At 39.5% G+C, this 16,488-nt stretch overlaps 1 protein-coding gene across 1 annotated transcript in view; it reads right to left on the bottom strand.

Annotated features, from left to right (window-relative positions):
- Positions 1–1,211: 1,211 nt before the first annotated feature.
- Positions 1,212–16,488, bottom strand: part of tmie (transmembrane inner ear) — a 138,234-nt gene continuing 122,957 nt past the window's right edge. The window contains exon 4 of the mRNA XM_072570061.1: positions 1,212–3,498. Coding sequence (XP_072426162.1) covers positions 3,167–3,498 — 332 coding nt within the window. The 3' untranslated portion in view covers positions 1,212–3,166. The remainder of the gene's footprint in view (positions 3,499–16,488) is intronic.

Genomic DNA, 16,488 nt, shown 5'->3' with positions numbered 1-16,488 from the left:
AGGGTGCAGATGAGATCTATTAGGATGTTGCCTGGTATGGAGGGAAGGTCTTTTGAGGAAAGGCTGAGGAACTTGAGGCTGTTTTTGTTCGAGCGAAGAAGGTTGAGAGGTGATTTAATTGAGACATATAAGATAAAAAGAGGGTTAGAGAGATTGGACAGTGAGAGCCTTTTTCCTCAATGGTGATGGCTAGCATGAGGGGGCATACATTTAAATTGAAGGGTGATAGATATAGGACAGATGTCAGATGTAGTTTCTTTACTCAGAGAGTAGTCAGGGCATGGAACAGTATAACAGTAGTAGACTCGCCAACTTTAAGGACATTTAAACAGTCATTGGATAAACATATGAATGAAAATGGAATAGTGTAGGATAGATAGGCTTCAGATTGGTTCCTCCAACATCGAGGGCCAAAGGCTCTGTACTGTGCGGTAATGTTCTATGTTCTCTGTTCTATGTGCCTGTCGTGATGAAATTTATCATTTACACTACTGGTCTGCCAATGAAGTAAGGAAAAATCTATAAATCCACATTCAATGTCATTACAACATCAATGAATCCAAACCATTGACATAATTGTTCTACAGATTGACAGATTTTGTAAACCTACAAAGACCTACAGTCTTAACTCAACATATAATTTAAAATGTATGGAAAAGCTTCATTTGTTGATAAAGCTGTCCATACTGTATTTCTCTACGGTAATGAATAGATAGGAATTCTCCTCGTTGGTTATATGTAGTTCTACATTTATTATTGTGAACTGCACTGGGGATATTCCCTGGCCCCAAAAATTAAGATCTGAGTTACAGACAAAGGCAAATTTACTGCGTCTTTATTACAGGTAAATAAAAAGAAAGAACATAGTAACGAAACAAAGAGGTTGTTTGCAAGCAATATTTAAAGAAAAGCACCTTTTGAGAAACTCAATGATAAGATTAGGGTGATTCCACAGTCTGTATACGTTGACTCTTGTTGGCCATGATTTCTTATCTGCTCCTTTTAATGGAAGGTAACTCCATCAATGACCAGGCTCACTAACCAATTATCAACAGTGAGTTAGAGTATGGCATACCTGCATCATTGGGGAATCAGATGTTAAATTTAACGGTGAGTTTGGTTTGGTTTTAATATATTTTGCGAACCAAGTTTGACTGTGAAAGCATTCCATTGAGATTACTTCATCCCACCTTCGACACTTTTAGGTCCCAGTTTCTTGCTTCCACATTCTATTTTGCTGCCATCTCTATCAAGTCACCTTCCTTCTGATATTTGACATTTTACACACCTGATGTTCAAATATCAGAAATATTATGGTCCCTGTCTTCATACATTCAAATTTGAAGATCATAGGCTTTACCCATAATGGTGCTGGCCTATCATGATCAATTGAAAATATTAACCTAGAAACTGATTTATATTCAATTGCGGTTTGATCCTCGTACAAGGCATGATCTTAAAAAGAATAGCATTGGAATAGTCCGTGTGCATTAGGATAGCATTGTGGGCACCATTCATAACCCAACAGTATCTTACTGGTCATGGAAGGAGAACCAAAATCAATTGGCTTGGATTCCAGCTAGGAGCAGTGTGAGAACCCAGGGGAGGCAATTAGGAGGACGATCTGATTCTCTCATGTCCTCATTAAAGTATGTAAAAAACACAAATCTATCTTTCAAATTGGAGCACCCAAGAATTTTTTAAAGATAAATGGTTTGACTGCTAAATTCCTTCAGAAACTGATCAAAGTCCACATTATATACCACTTTTGTTTAAATACCAATTTGGCAAAATGAGTCTGAAACCAACACTCAATCTCCATTTTTTAAATGCAATGGGCTATGACAGGTTTAAAGAGGATTAACATGACACTCTCTAATGCCCACCAGGTTGGGGCCCTAAGTACCCACAATACACCTCTAAAACAGATACAGTGTCATCAATTATTTGGACTATTGTCTGTTTCTCTCTATTGACAAGTCATCTTACAATTCCAAGATCATCATTAAGAGTTGACAGTAATAAGAAGTTCCTTTTCCCCAATACAAATGTGCTCCTCCAAGTTGATGGAGCTTGAGGAACTTTATCCTCTGTCGATTACTTCTACGTCAGATGCTGTGTTATCTCTGTCATTAAAATCTGGTTATCTCCCCCAATTTCCTCCAGTCTCAACACTGTCCAGTTTTTCCTTTTCTCTGCCCCAGTCCTCAAAAGACTGGTCACTTCTATCAGAGCCTGTCCATGCCCAGCCCCAGGTCACATCTCAGGTGCTCAAATGCTGCTTCTGAATTCTACAGTGACCAGTATTTTTAACTGCTTTTACTGTTCAGGATTTTAAAAATATCCTTCTTCACTTCTGCTCATTAAAGAGCTTGTTAATGATCTTGATTTTAACTCCTCTGAAACTTCCTATTCCTCTGCACTATACAAATACGAACTGTTTTTAACTGGGTCATATTGAGGCTAAAAGGAACCCGATTAACTCTTTGTGCCTGCTGTCTTTACCTTTGTATTTTTGTACTTGGGACTAAGTAGTGTACTATTTTCTCTTCTGTGAAGTTGGACAACAATTCATCTTTAGAAGTCCTGACTGTCAAGTACTAGCTTCCATTGACATGTCCCTGAATGGAAGAAACTGAACATGGTGACATTTCAATGCTCTTGACAGAATTCCTGCACATGCAGCTTCAATTTCAATTTCTTTTCAAAAGAATGGAAAGATTATAATGTGGAAAGGCAGAAAACTTGGAGATTTCTATCACCTCAATGTGTACCTCTCTAACTGAAAGGAGAATGGAAGAACTGTTCACTTATATTAAACCCGTTCCATATTCAAGAAGTCTTCTAGAAGCATCACCCTCGGTTGTTTACAGGTTAGTGCCCTTAGGAGAACTGTGCTCCATTGACATCTTCTTGAATATTTAGATCAGCGCTCAACCTTAACATATCTCTCATACCGTCTGCGAAAATTTGAGAGTGTTCCTTTCCCACACTGTTTTCCCACAAGTTTATGTCAAAGTTCGCATTATTTAGCAGCTTAATCAGACAGCCGACCTTTGTTCTTTTCTGGGATTTGAAGCTATGGTCTAGAGGTTGAAATGTCAGTGTACCAACGTACTTCTCAACTCAATTCCACTATAGTATTATGTGGTCCAGAATAAAGGAACTACGATGATCTTTTCGCAGGAGGTTTCCTTGGTCCTCCCTTGGCATTCACTCCTGCTTTTCCAGCAGCTTTGGCATTACCCTTCGCATTTGCCCCCCCACCAATTTTTGCTCCTGCTCCTTTTTGTGCTGTTCCTTTCTGTGCAACCCCCTTCCGGCCTTCTCCTTTCTTATTGGCTCCATTCTTTGATTCGCCTTTTGATCCATCTTTGTCCCCTTGAGTTCCATCCTTCTTTTGACCCTCGTTCTTCTTGACATCTTTCTTGGAGCCATCAGCAGGAACCTTTGCAGAGACAGTCGGAATTTCAGTCTTTTTCTCTGCTTCCACTGCAGCTGTGAAATACAAAAAGACACTCATTAGAGATTACTCCAGTAAAGGTAAAAGCCCAGCTTGCAGGTATGTTTGGGAACATTCCTGAAGTTCCTGAGGAATCTCACCAATGTACTTGTAAAAGGATCTGCAGGATCACTAGAATGAGAAATAGTAAGGTATTAGGTGGGGTGAAATGCAGATAAAGTACCATAAAGTCTAAATTAGGTTGCATATAGGTGAATGAGTGAAGTGTGGTAAAAGTGATTGATGGGCTGTAGCTCCAAATAACCAGGTAGAAATGTGATGTGGCAAAGATGAAGACTTAGCTCAGAAAATGGCAAATACTCAGAGGTGTGTGAAAATTACTTGCAAGCCAGACATCATAAACATTAATTAAAGCAATAAGTGATTCCACAACCTACAGATCAGATCTAAGCTCCGCAGCCCTACAAATCCAGTTATGAATTGTGGTGGACAATGAAATAACTCACTGGAAGAGGGGACTCCGCAAATATCACCATCCTCAAAGACAGAAGAGCCCAGCACATCAGTGCAAAATATAAAGCTGAAGCATTCGCAGCAATCTTCAACCAAAAGTGCTGAGTGGATGATCCATCTCAGCCTCCTCTAAAAGTCCCCAGCAAAGGAGATGTCAGCTTTCACCAATTTGATTTACTCCAGATGATGTCAAAAAATGGATGGCGGTACTGGATTTTGCAAAGTTTATTGACTGTAACTACATTTCTTCAATATTATTGAGGAGTTGGCACCAGAACTTGTCATGTGCCTGGCCGACCTGATCCAGTACTCCTTGCAAGTAGTTGACAATGTGGAAAGTTGCCCAGATATGTCCTGTACATAAAAAGTGGGGATATCCAACTTAGTTAAATACTCCCAGTCAGTCACCAGTAAAATGATGTGAAGTGTCATCAACAGCGTTATCAAGCAGCTCTTGTCTTGTCTTAGTCAATGGTGAAGGAAATGAATGTCTGTGGATGTGCTGTCAATCAGGTGAACTGCTTTGTCCTGAAGCCTGTTATGCTTTTTGAATGCTGTTGTAGTAGCACCCATCTCGGTATGTGGAGAAATTCCGTCACACTCCTGACTTGGGATTGTAGATGTTGATAGGCTTTGGGGAAATAAGATGCATGTCACTTGTACAGAATTCCTAGCCTCTGACCTGCTGTTGTAGTCATTGTATTTATATGGTTAGTTCAATTCAATTTTCAGTCAATAGTAATCTCAGAATGTTGATGGTGAGATATTTAGAGATGAGAGTGCTATTGAAATTCAAGGATCAGTGGTTAGGTTGCCTCTTGTTGGAAATGATCATTTGTGTGGCATGAATGTTACTTGTTACTTGTCACTTGTCAACCACAACCCAGACATTGTCTGGTTCTTGCTTGCTATGGACACAGATTGCTTCAATATTGGAGGAATCATGAATTGTACTCAACAAATGGCAACCATTAGTGAACATCCCTGCCCCTAACCTTATGATAGAGGGAGGGTCATTGCTGAAGCAACTGAAGATGGTTTAGCCTAGGACATTATCCAGAGGAACTCTTGCAGTTGGTCTTGTGGCATTTTTTTAAAAAGTCATTCATGGGATGTGGGCATCATCAGCTAGACGTGCATTTATTGTCCATCTCATGTTGCCCAGAGGGCAGTTAGGTGTAGACCAAACCGAGTAATGATAGCAAATTTCTTTCCCTATGGGACATCATTGAACCAGATGGCTTTTTATGACAATCAGCAGGATTCGGTTTTTCTCTCAGTTTTTGGGATAGTTTAGATATCTGGTCAGCACAGATGAGTTGGACAAAAGGTCGGTTTCAATGCTGTCTGTCATGGATTTAAACTCATATCCCCTTAACATTAGACTAGGTTTTAGGTGGCTAGTACTATGAGATTAGCACTCTCCTGAGCTGGTTAACTTTCAACAGGTGCCATTATTTTCTTTTGTGCTAAGTGTGACCCAACCAGCAGAGTAACAATAATCTGGTTTTGCTCGGGCTCCTCAAAGCCACACTTGGTCAAATACAGCCTCGGTGTCATGGGCAGTCACTGTCACTTCACCCTGGAAGACTTTAATGAGGTCAGGAGCTAAGTGGTCCTGGTGGAACTCAGATTGAGTATCAATGAACAGGTCACTCCTGTGCAAATTTGTCGCTCGATAGCATAACTGATGACAGTTTCCATTGCCTTACTGTTGACCGAGAGTACCACTGATGCGGTAGTAGATGGCTAGGTTTAATTTGACCTTTTTTGTGTATAGGACACACCTGGAAAAGCTTCCACATTGTTTGGCAGATGCCAGTGTTGTTACAGCTTGGTTAGGAATATGGCAAGTTCCGGAACAATGTAATATTGCCAGAATATTGTTAGGTCCTGTAGCCTTTGCGATGCCAATGTCTTCAGTGATTTATGATGTGCTGAAGACTGGCATTTGTGATGTTGGGGTCCTCACGAGGATGCCAAGACGGATCATCTACTCAGCACTTCTGGTTAAAGATAATTGTGGATGCTTCAACCTTTTGCACTGATGGGCTGAGCTCTTACACCTTTGGGAACTGGGATGTTTATAAAGTTTACACAATCTCCTAGTGGTTTAATTGCCATCTGTTATTCTGACTAGATGTGGCAGGATTGCAGAGCTCTGATCTGATCCACTGGCTGTGGGATCATTTAGCCTTGTCTATTGCAAACTGCTTCCACTGTTTGGCATGCAAGTAATCTAGTGTTATAGTTTTACTAGGATGACACTCAATTTTAGATGTGCTTGGTACTGCTCCAGTAATGTCCTCCAGCACTCCTGCACACTTCATTGTTTTGGAGAATTGCATTTTTCAAGAATCTTTCTTGACTGGTAATTTATTGGCGCCAATGGGCTGGGAAATTGCAAATTCAGCATTTGTTCAAAATTCATATTTGTGCAAAGACAGGATAGTCAGTTTTACATCAGTGGTGGTAAAACAAGTAGAAATAGCAATCCTGGAAAGTACACAGCTCACTTGGACAAGCTTTGATTAATTTAGAAACAACAGCCTGGATTAATTAAAGTAACATTTTAAATAACCTCCTCATGCTTTTGTTTTACTTTAGGTAACACTGAGTGTATCAGAGTAATGTGGTGGGGGTGCAGTATATGGGAGAACTGGCGGATGTGAGATTTTCAAAAGGTAACGTAACACACAAGAGCTTGAAATATAGATTAGCAAGAATAAGGATGGGTGACAATGTATTAGTATGGGTATTAATGCAGGTGCTTTCTTAGTTGGTGTTTCTGCAATCTTTGTGACCTTAGGACTTCTCAAAATGTTTCACAACCAATAAGGCAGTTTTGTTTACATTGTTATGTGAGAAAATACAGAAGTCCCTTTGTTTACAGTAAGATTCCACATACAGTAAAATTAACCAGATAATCATCTTAAAATTATGTTGGCCAGGGCCAAGGGAATATTGGTCACACAATATTTGGTTCTTAGACCATCTTTGAAAAAAATGCCGTGGGATCTTTAATGTTTGCTGGTGAGAGTGGAGCTTGACCTCACTTTGAAATCTGTGTAGCATTTCTTCACTGCTGCAGTGAGGAATCAGCCTAGATTTGAAATGTAAAATTTTGGAGTGGGTTTCGCACCCATAGCCTCCTAATTCAGAAGTAACTGCTGTCACTAAGCCACTGGTGAGGAAAGAGGAATTAGTGAAACAAGATATTGATAAGAATAAGCATTTCCCAAACTTTATTTCAGATTCCCAATAAATATACTGTTTTGCTTTTGATTAATTTCTCCCTTGAATGTATTTTAACAACATATATCCAAGCAAGGAAGAACTGTGTGGATTATTACATAAACAGAATTAGAGAAATAGCTAATTTCTGGCTGTTTACAACATGTTTTAAGTCATGATGGTTTAAAATAGTATGCCCAAAATTTTCGTATCTTTGAGTTCCCAACCAAACTCTAATAGTTAGGTTTGTAAGTATGACAGGACAGTAAGTACAGTTAGCTTTGTCTAAAGCATTATCTATACCACTTGTTCCAATTTCTATGTTGGTGCTTAGAAAACAGGAAATGTGCACCTTTAGGAAAATTGCTGCCATTATCTGCATGCTTAAGTCATCTGAAAGACCTGGGAAAAGGGCTGGAAGGTAGAGCAAAGAGTAAGGATTTGTAGATTAAGCAACAGTAAGGTCGGGGAGATCAACTATTCTGCATTTTATGGGATAATCCTGTGATTATATAGGTTTTCCTATTTCTATTCACTGGCAACCCAGGATGTATATCCTGCTTCACAATATTGCACAGACTTACCAACTTTTGGATAGTGAAATTTCTCCTCATCTCAGTCCTAAATGCCTATCCCATATCCTTAGTCTGACCTTTAGTTCTAGAATCTGTGGTCATCTCTATCCTGTCCAGTGAATATCATCCTAACTGATTGAGTCTCACTTCCTATATTCGTCCTGCTATCCTAGGAATCAGTCTGGTGAACGCTTGTTGCATTCCCTTCATTGCCAGAACATTCTTCGTTAGATAAGGAAACGAAGCAGCAAAGATAACTTGTAGTTCTTTTAGTTGTTCCATGTTCGATTCGCTATTTGCAATGTAATCTCCTCTCCAACTTGGAGACTAAATAGGTATTGGTTGAACCTTCTGTTGAATACCTCTGCCACAAATATGAGTGCAAGTTTCAACTTGCTTGTCACTCGATTTCCCCACCTCGTTATCACACTAACAGATTCCTATTACGCACTCAGTTTTCAAATCTCAACATTTGGAGATGCCAGTGTTGGACTGGGGTGTACAAAATTAAAAATCACACGATACCAGGTTATAGTCCAACAGGTTCCGGTGGTTCCAATTAAACCTGTTGAACTATAACCTGGTGTCGTGTGATTTTTAATTTTCAATTCTCAACATTGAGTTCTGATATTTCAGACCACGAACTTTGTTCCCTGTTTGCGTCAGCTTTCTAGCTTGTACTGGTCTGAATCTTGCTTTTCATGTTTCACTTTTCGGCCCAAGCTATCCATTATTCTGCCGTTTATAGTCAGTCTGGATCAATGCATTTTTTAATGAAAGCCATCACCTTTTGCCTTTAGCTCCATGACACCTTTGTCATTTAATCTCTCTCGCCCTCAGACAACGTCAGATCTTCTTGTTCTCTGTCAACTTATCAATGGCCTAAAACCTATCACATTTCCAACTTCCTTCAATTCTTCAATACAGAACTTAACTTAAAATGTCAACTCTGTTTCTTCCTCCATAGGTGCTGCTAGATTGGTTGAGTTTCTTGAACATTTTCCGTCTTCCATTGTTATTCATCAGTCATCCTTAGTTCCATTCTTACCTATCCACATTTGGGAGTAGACCCTCTGCTAGCATCATTTCAAATCCTAGGAAAGTGGACAAATTTGTGCCCAAAATGTTCAAAATCACCCAGGAGAAGTGAATCATAGGGTGAAAGAGCAGAAGAGACCCATCCCTTTCTCCCCCTGTACATGGAACTGAGACATTTCAAAGAAGCTGCTCTGTATCCAATCACAGGCTTCCATGCCCCCCTATTTCTAGTGAACCTATCAGCAGCAAGTGCAAGAAGAAACATCCTATGATTGGAGAAGCAGTGAAAAGGTGAGTTTCAGAGGCTGGTGATGCAATAGAGAAGGGGATGTGCCACGGTGAGGCTATTGGGGGTGGGAGCCAGACTGTTGCTCCAGGCCTAGGTGAGGTGACAAGTGGATGGCTACAACAAGAAGAGGGAAGGGGAAAGCACATGGGTGCAAGGTGGAGTAGCAACCATTGGGTGCAAGGGAGGACGGAAGAAAGCCTTGACTTCAAAGGCAAGGGCAGAGAAACCAGGGGTTTGAAAGGGACAGGATGATTTGGAAATGCCAATGTTTACGAAGAAGGAGCTGGGTGGGAGAAGCCTGTCACTGGAAAGGGGGAGGAGTACAAAATGTGTGGCTACAAAGGGCAAAGGGAAGGTGGTTGTGAAGGGGAGCATTTCAACAAAGGAATGCCTAGCTAACTGGATGCCAGGAAAGCTTAAAGTCACAGTTAATGAATTCCTTGCAAAGAAATGTGCATTTTTATGAAGTGTGTGTCAGTTACTGAAGAAAAAGCATTTTTCTAGCTAATTTAATGTTGCCATGAGTGAATTTAAATATTATAATTTCTGTGCAATTTCAGCTTTCCATTTGGTTTTAGTTTATGGTTATTGAATGGAAGATAAGTTTTGAAGATATTGATGAGCTCTTCCAATTCTGCTCCTGTGAGTCCAAAAACCATATGTGTCAGCACAAGTACATGGTTGCACCATGTTAACGGGGGAGTTAGTCAGAAGGGAGAGGGAACCTCTGAAAATTAAAAATAGTTCTTAAGAAATCTCAAAAAGAGTCTTTGAAAAGAAAACAAAAATGCCCCAGCCTGACATGGTTTCTTTTTCTGCTTCTGTATCAATACTGGGTGTAAACTATCAATCTATTTTTCACTCGCTTGTCATTATCAATCTACTCTCCTTTGGCCCTATCATATAAATGTAACTGATGACACCCAGAACCGCAAGCTCTCTTGACCCCTGTACAGTCTCTAAACTGTCACATTGTTCATCTGACACTCATCAGAGGATATTTTCTCAAATTAAATCGTGGAAAACCAGAATCACTTGTCCTTAGTCTGTTACCTAGACACCAACTCTATCTCTTTAGCTGAAAACTATCTGCTGCTGAATCAGACTCTTCTCATCTTCAAGATCAAATATGAAACCAATTTCCAGACTTACATTAATAAATATTGCTAAGGTCACTAACTTTCTTCTCCATTTGGGGCTATTTTGGTTGAATATTATTAAGCTGGAGAGGATTCAGAAAAGATTTACCAGGATATTACAGTATTAGAGGGTTTGAATTATAAGGAGAGGCTGGATAGGTTGGGACTTCATTCACTGGAGTGTAAGATGTTGAGGGGTGGCCTTAGAGAGGTTTATAAAATCATGAAGGATTTGGCAAGATGAATGGCAGGGATCTTTTCTCTAGAGTGGGGGATTTCAAGATGAGGGGGCATATTTTTAAAGTAAGAAGAGAAAGATTTAAAAAGATATGAAGAGCAATGTTTTTTACACAGAGAGTGGTTTGTGTGTGGAATGAACTTCCAGATGAAATGGTGAATGCCGGTACAGTTAAATGACATTTGGTTAAGTACATGAATAAGAAATGTTTGGAGGGATGTGGGACAAACGCAGGCAGGTGAGACTAGTTTAATTCAGGATTATGGCTGGCATGGACTGGTTGGACTGTAGGATCTATGTCTGTGCTCTATGACTCTAAGGCTCTATGATTCTATGACTCTAAAACATCACACCATATTGCTCCTGTCTCAATTCATCTGTTGTAAAATACATTCATCAGTTTGACTATATTTATACACCTGGCTGAGCTCATTTGTGCTACCCTATGTAAATTGGAAACCACTAAAAACTCTGCTGCTGTGACCTAAACCATATAAAGTTCCATTCACATTGTCTTTGTGTTCACTAATCTACAATGGCTCCAGGTTTTGCATTATTTTAAATCAGTTTGAAGAGACTGCAGTGATATTAAAAGTCATGCTATATTATCCAAGTTAATTGCAATGTGCCATGAACTACAAATGCTTCCCACTTTCCTCAGAGAAGATTCAAAATTAAGAAAATGCATAATTAGAACTTCAATATCATAGCATTTTATAAAATAACACTCTATTGTGGGTCATTAAGACATCTGCTCAAATTGGTGCGGATCCCCTGTCTAAATGTGTACCATGTTTTGTTATTGCGACTCTGTCAAAGCTGACAATGGTCAAAAATCATTTTAAAATCCTTTTCCTTTATATCTCAGTAAGCTCCTCTAGCCACCGAAACTATCTCAAGATATCCGCAGTTCTCCAATCTCTTAACATTTCTGCACAATTGGCAATCAAAGCATCAATGAGTCAAAGGCAGAAATGTCAGTTCAAGCAGAATGGAGCTTCTTTGTTTTCTGGTTGCCAACAGTGTCAAGCAAGAGTGTGTTCTGGCATTGGCTCTTTTCTTTATTTTTGTCAGCCTGATGCTTCAGGAGACAAAGGCAGATTTGACAGAATGTGTATCCATCTGCTACAGATAAGAGCCACTTTAACCTCCAACAACTATTGGCATATACTGAAACCTGTTGTGGAGGCTCTGTTTGTTGATAATTGCCCTTTTGACATCGATTAAGGAGGTAAGGCAGCTGTTTGTGCACTCTGTTTATCTGAGGCAGCAAATGCTTTTGGCCTTATTATAACCTAACCAAAAGAGAAATGTTGAATGAGTCACAACACAAAGAATTTACAATCCACTGCTGATCAGGGTTGTAACTGCAACTTCAATGCTGCAAGTCTGGAACAACCTACTTAGGCAACATGATAAATTATTTCACAGTCAACATAGACAATGTCTGTCTGAAGCCAGCAATCCTTTGGCTGCCTCTTGAAGTTTTGTTTATGATCCCAGTTGATATTATTACAGGACAAGTCAGATGCAAGACTGAAACCTGGATTGATAGAACATATTTTGTTACCTTTTGGTACTAACGAGGTGGACTTTCAAATGCTGCATTGCAGTCTCAAAAAGAGCCCTCAGAAAGATAAAACATTAAGTTTCAGCCCTGCCTGCCAAGACTTCTCTTCCTGCTTCTGCACCATCACTGAGTGTCCGATGCAATGTGGCTGATTTGTTTTGCACAGCAAAATACAAGTTTATCATGCAAAAGAAATGAAAACAAAACAGAATAAAGTGATCTATTTGCATGTAACACGTATAAACATATTGAAACACACGGCAAACTACAATCTCATTCATCTAAACAGTAGCCCTTTACATACTCACCAGAGCAAGAATTCTCTCTTGATCACACAAAGGGTTTGACTTCACTGTGGCCTCAATTACCCAAACTTGAGAATCTGATTGCCTCTTTCTTGAATCTTCTTAGATGAGATTAGACTTTTTCAACCACAAATAATCCTTCAGGGTTTTAACCAAACACTTGGGATCTGGAACTTTAAAACTCGTCCATACACTGACGGAAGTCTATTTCTTAATATTTCTAAGCAAACATCTTTCTTTATGAACAACAGTTTTACACATCTCACTTTAGCCAAAGCTTCTTGAAACCTGAAACTAAAATGGCTTTGCTTAATCTATGAGTATTTCCCCAAACCAAACTGAAAATAATATCCAAATCTGTTGATCTGAGGCCTATTGCATAACTGTTTCCTCTCTTTGCTCATAAACCACACCCAATGTCAACAAAACTCATTCCGCTCCAAGAAGTCTCTCTCTCTCTGTCATGCTGTGTCTTAAAATAAATTACCAAGGTTACAGAAATATTTACAAATTAATCATGAAAACTGTTCATAAACACAAAAACAATCCCACATGCCACTAGATAAAACTCCAAACTAAAATAACCAATATTAAAATATAAATAAATTACACAGCTTGTGTCAGTGTGTCTGGCAGTACTAACAACTACACCTAAACTCAGGTTGAAAAGTAATTGTCATTGTCACCTTCTTGCAAGTGTCAGACTCCTGGATCCTGGACAGAAAACAAAGGTGCCTGTTGTAACACTATTGTTAACACTTTTAAAAAATTAATCACGAACATCAGTTGGTTGAACCACATCCAAACAATGATGTCCTCATCAGAACCAATTGATCCAGCATTGTATTGGTTCATTTCCAATGTCAGTTGGGCTGGGTATAACTTGTTTTACATCCAGAAAATTTTAGATTGTGAAAAGCAGAGTTTTTGTGGAGTACTGCTCTGGGAAGTGAGACAATGGTACACTTGTAAATGCTTCAAAGAGGAGATTATATTGTGGATGAAAAAGGCACCCTGCAAGGACAGCTAGTGAATTTCAACCAGGAAAGAACCCAATCAGTTTGAAACCCAGAGAGGCTGCTGAAGTAATTGCAGATAATGGATGATTCTGTTTATACCAGAGCTCATTAAACAAGTAGTTACCTTTCTTCTGATGATTCAGCATTTATTTGGCATAAATGCACATGGTTAACATAAAATATACTTCATTGTGAGTGTAGTTGACAAAGTTTCCCATTTAAATTATATAATTATGCAACTTGATTCATGTTTGTCTAGCATTAATGAAAGTGCAGGAACACTGTATGGAGCATATATAGACAAGTGATTCATGGCAACTTATACAGAGGCTTTAATGACCTCCTGATTTTTCGACAGAATTGATATTGACCATATGAGTTAGGATCAGGAGTGGGCTACTCAGCCCCTTGAGCCTTTCCCATCACTCAATAAATCATTCTGATCTGATTACATCACATTATTGCCTACTCCCCATAACCTTTCTTCCTCTAACCTCTGCCTTAAAAATATTCCAAGAAACAAATAGCATGTGGCAAATACTTCTTCATACATTGAACAGTTTGAATCTGGAACATAGCGCCTGGAAGTATGGAGGCAAGTTGAATCAAGGAATTCAAGAGTATATTAGACGATGTGCAGTGAAATGGGGAAAGGCAGGAGATTGGCACTAAGTCATAATGCTCATACAAAGTGTCAGTACAGATATGCCTAAGAAGTGTGTAAGAAGACTCATGCAGCATGTCTCAATGACTACCGCCTGGTGGCCCTAACCTTGGTGGTCATGAAGTGCTTTGAAAGGCTGGTCATGACATTAATCAACTCCAGCATCCCCACTACTCTTGACCCACTCCAATTTGCCTATCAAAGCAACAGATCCACATTAGATGCCATATCACTTGCTCTTCACTCCTCCCTAGAACATCTTGACACCAGGAACAGCTACGTAAGAATCCTACTCATTGACTACAGTTCACCCTTCAACACTATTATCCCCACGAGACTGATTACTAAACATAGTGATCGCGGACTAAGCCCCACTCTCTGCAACTGGATCCTCAGTTTCCTGATCCACAGGCAACAATCACTGAAGATTGGAGACATTATTTCATCCTCAATAACACTCAATGCTGGAGCCCCCAGGGACGCGTACTCAGCTCCCTACTGTACTCACTGTATATCCATGACTGTGTTGCCAAATAATGCCATTTACATGATCGTTGATGCAACCAACATAGTCAGTCGAATCTCAGATGGTGATGAAACAGACTACAGACAGGAGGTGGAAAACGTTGAAAAATGGTGTACTGATAACAACCTAGCTCTCAATGCCAGCAAAACTAAGGAACGCATTAGAACACTCTCCATTCGTTCTACCTCTGTGCTGTTAATGTGTAGGGGGGCATGAGTAACATCTCGCCAAAAGTCAATAATGCGTTCCTTAGTTTTGCTGGCATTGAGAGCTAGGTTGTTATCAGTACACCATTTTTCAACGTTTTCCACCTCCTGTCTGTAGTCTGTTTCATCACCATCTGAGATTCGACTGACTATGTTGGTTGCATCAACGATCATGTAAATGGCATTATTTGGCAACACAGTCATGGATAGAGTGTTAAACTCCTATGAGTGGTCAGCAACAACAAGCTTTCTTGGACTTTTCATCTGGATGCACTGGTTACAAAGGCCCAATAACATCTCTTCTTCCTCAAGCAGCTGAGGAAATTTAGCATGATGGTGAATACCCTCGCCAACTTTTATAAGTGCGCCATCGTGAGCATTCTGTCTGGATGTATCAGTACCTGGTATGGCAACTGTACCATTCAAGATTGAAGACGGTGAGTGGTGAACTCGGCCGGACAATCACCAAAGCTAACCTCCCATCTATAGAATCCATTTACCAGGCCCACTGTCAAGGAAAGGCTGCCAGCATTCTCAAAGATCCATCCCACCCGAGCAATGTTTTTCTACAACCTCTATCATCTGGGAGAAGGTACAGAAGCCTGAACACATGTACCAGCCGGTTTCAAAACAGTTTCTGCCCTACTGTTGTTAAAATACTGAATAGACTCACAAACTCTTAACATCCGCCCGTCACAGTGTTTTTGTTTTTGCCGCTGTTTACCTATTATTTACTTATCTATGCTATTTAACTTTGTGATCTGCCTGTATTGCTCGCAAGACAAAGCTTTTCACTGTGCCTCGGTAAACGTGACAATAAATTCAATTTGATTCAATTCAATGATGGTTCAAATGGCCTCCTTCTATGCTGGAATGATTATATGTTTCTGTGGCTCTGATTTCAATGCTTTTTAAAGAAAAGTGTTCCAAATGTCAATGATATCTTGTGAAACAAAATGAATGCTTTACTTGATAAAGTTTTATGAATTTTAAGAAGACTTTTCTTAGATTTGAACATACACTGTGGAGACAATTCCAATCATGCTACATTATGTTGCGGACTATTTTCAATTAAGATGAGACATCTCTGCTGAGAGGACAGCAATGTATTTTTAATTTAGGTCCAGTCTGTCACTCTCCAAATGACTCAGCATATAATTAAAGATTCTATATTACAGCATAATTGAATATAAATATTCAAATGATGGTATTGCTCTGCTATCAGCAGAGCTGAGTAGTAGAGAAGATCAGACCAGAGAAAAGCCTGTAATACAGTAAAAATAAGACATTACACTAGACAACTGTACTCAGCCACCTGTAAATATGTGAGAGGGAACTAGAAAGTGTTACAGAATTGAAGGAAATGAGAGAGTATTTTAGTTTCTCTTCTATTGGTCTAAACTATATTATTTCCTTCTCCCTATTTCCTCTGTTCACTTCCCTTCTCTACTATCTGTCTTCCTTGCTCTGTCTTTCTCTTTCTTTCCTTCTCACCCATCCCCTTGCTCACTGGGAAGAATCCAGATTGATGTTGAATTAAAATGCTCCCCTTGAGTAATTATGGTGGACTGATCGCTGTGGAAATTGCTTTTTCTTTCCATCTCTGTTGGAACAGAAAATTACCCAGTGTTCTAGTTCTTGATCATAATCTGCTAATTCCTGCTATACAATACTTAGATGTTAGTTGATGAAAACAAATGTTTGCTTTC

This window comes from Chiloscyllium punctatum, chromosome 5 (genome assembly GCF_047496795.1).
Source record: "Chiloscyllium punctatum isolate Juve2018m chromosome 5, sChiPun1.3, whole genome shotgun sequence".
Classification (NCBI taxonomy): Eukaryota; Metazoa; Chordata; class Chondrichthyes; order Orectolobiformes; family Hemiscylliidae; genus Chiloscyllium; species Chiloscyllium punctatum.
The sequence above is the reverse complement of the archived record's forward strand: the minus strand, read 5'-3'. Positions and strand labels throughout refer to the sequence as shown.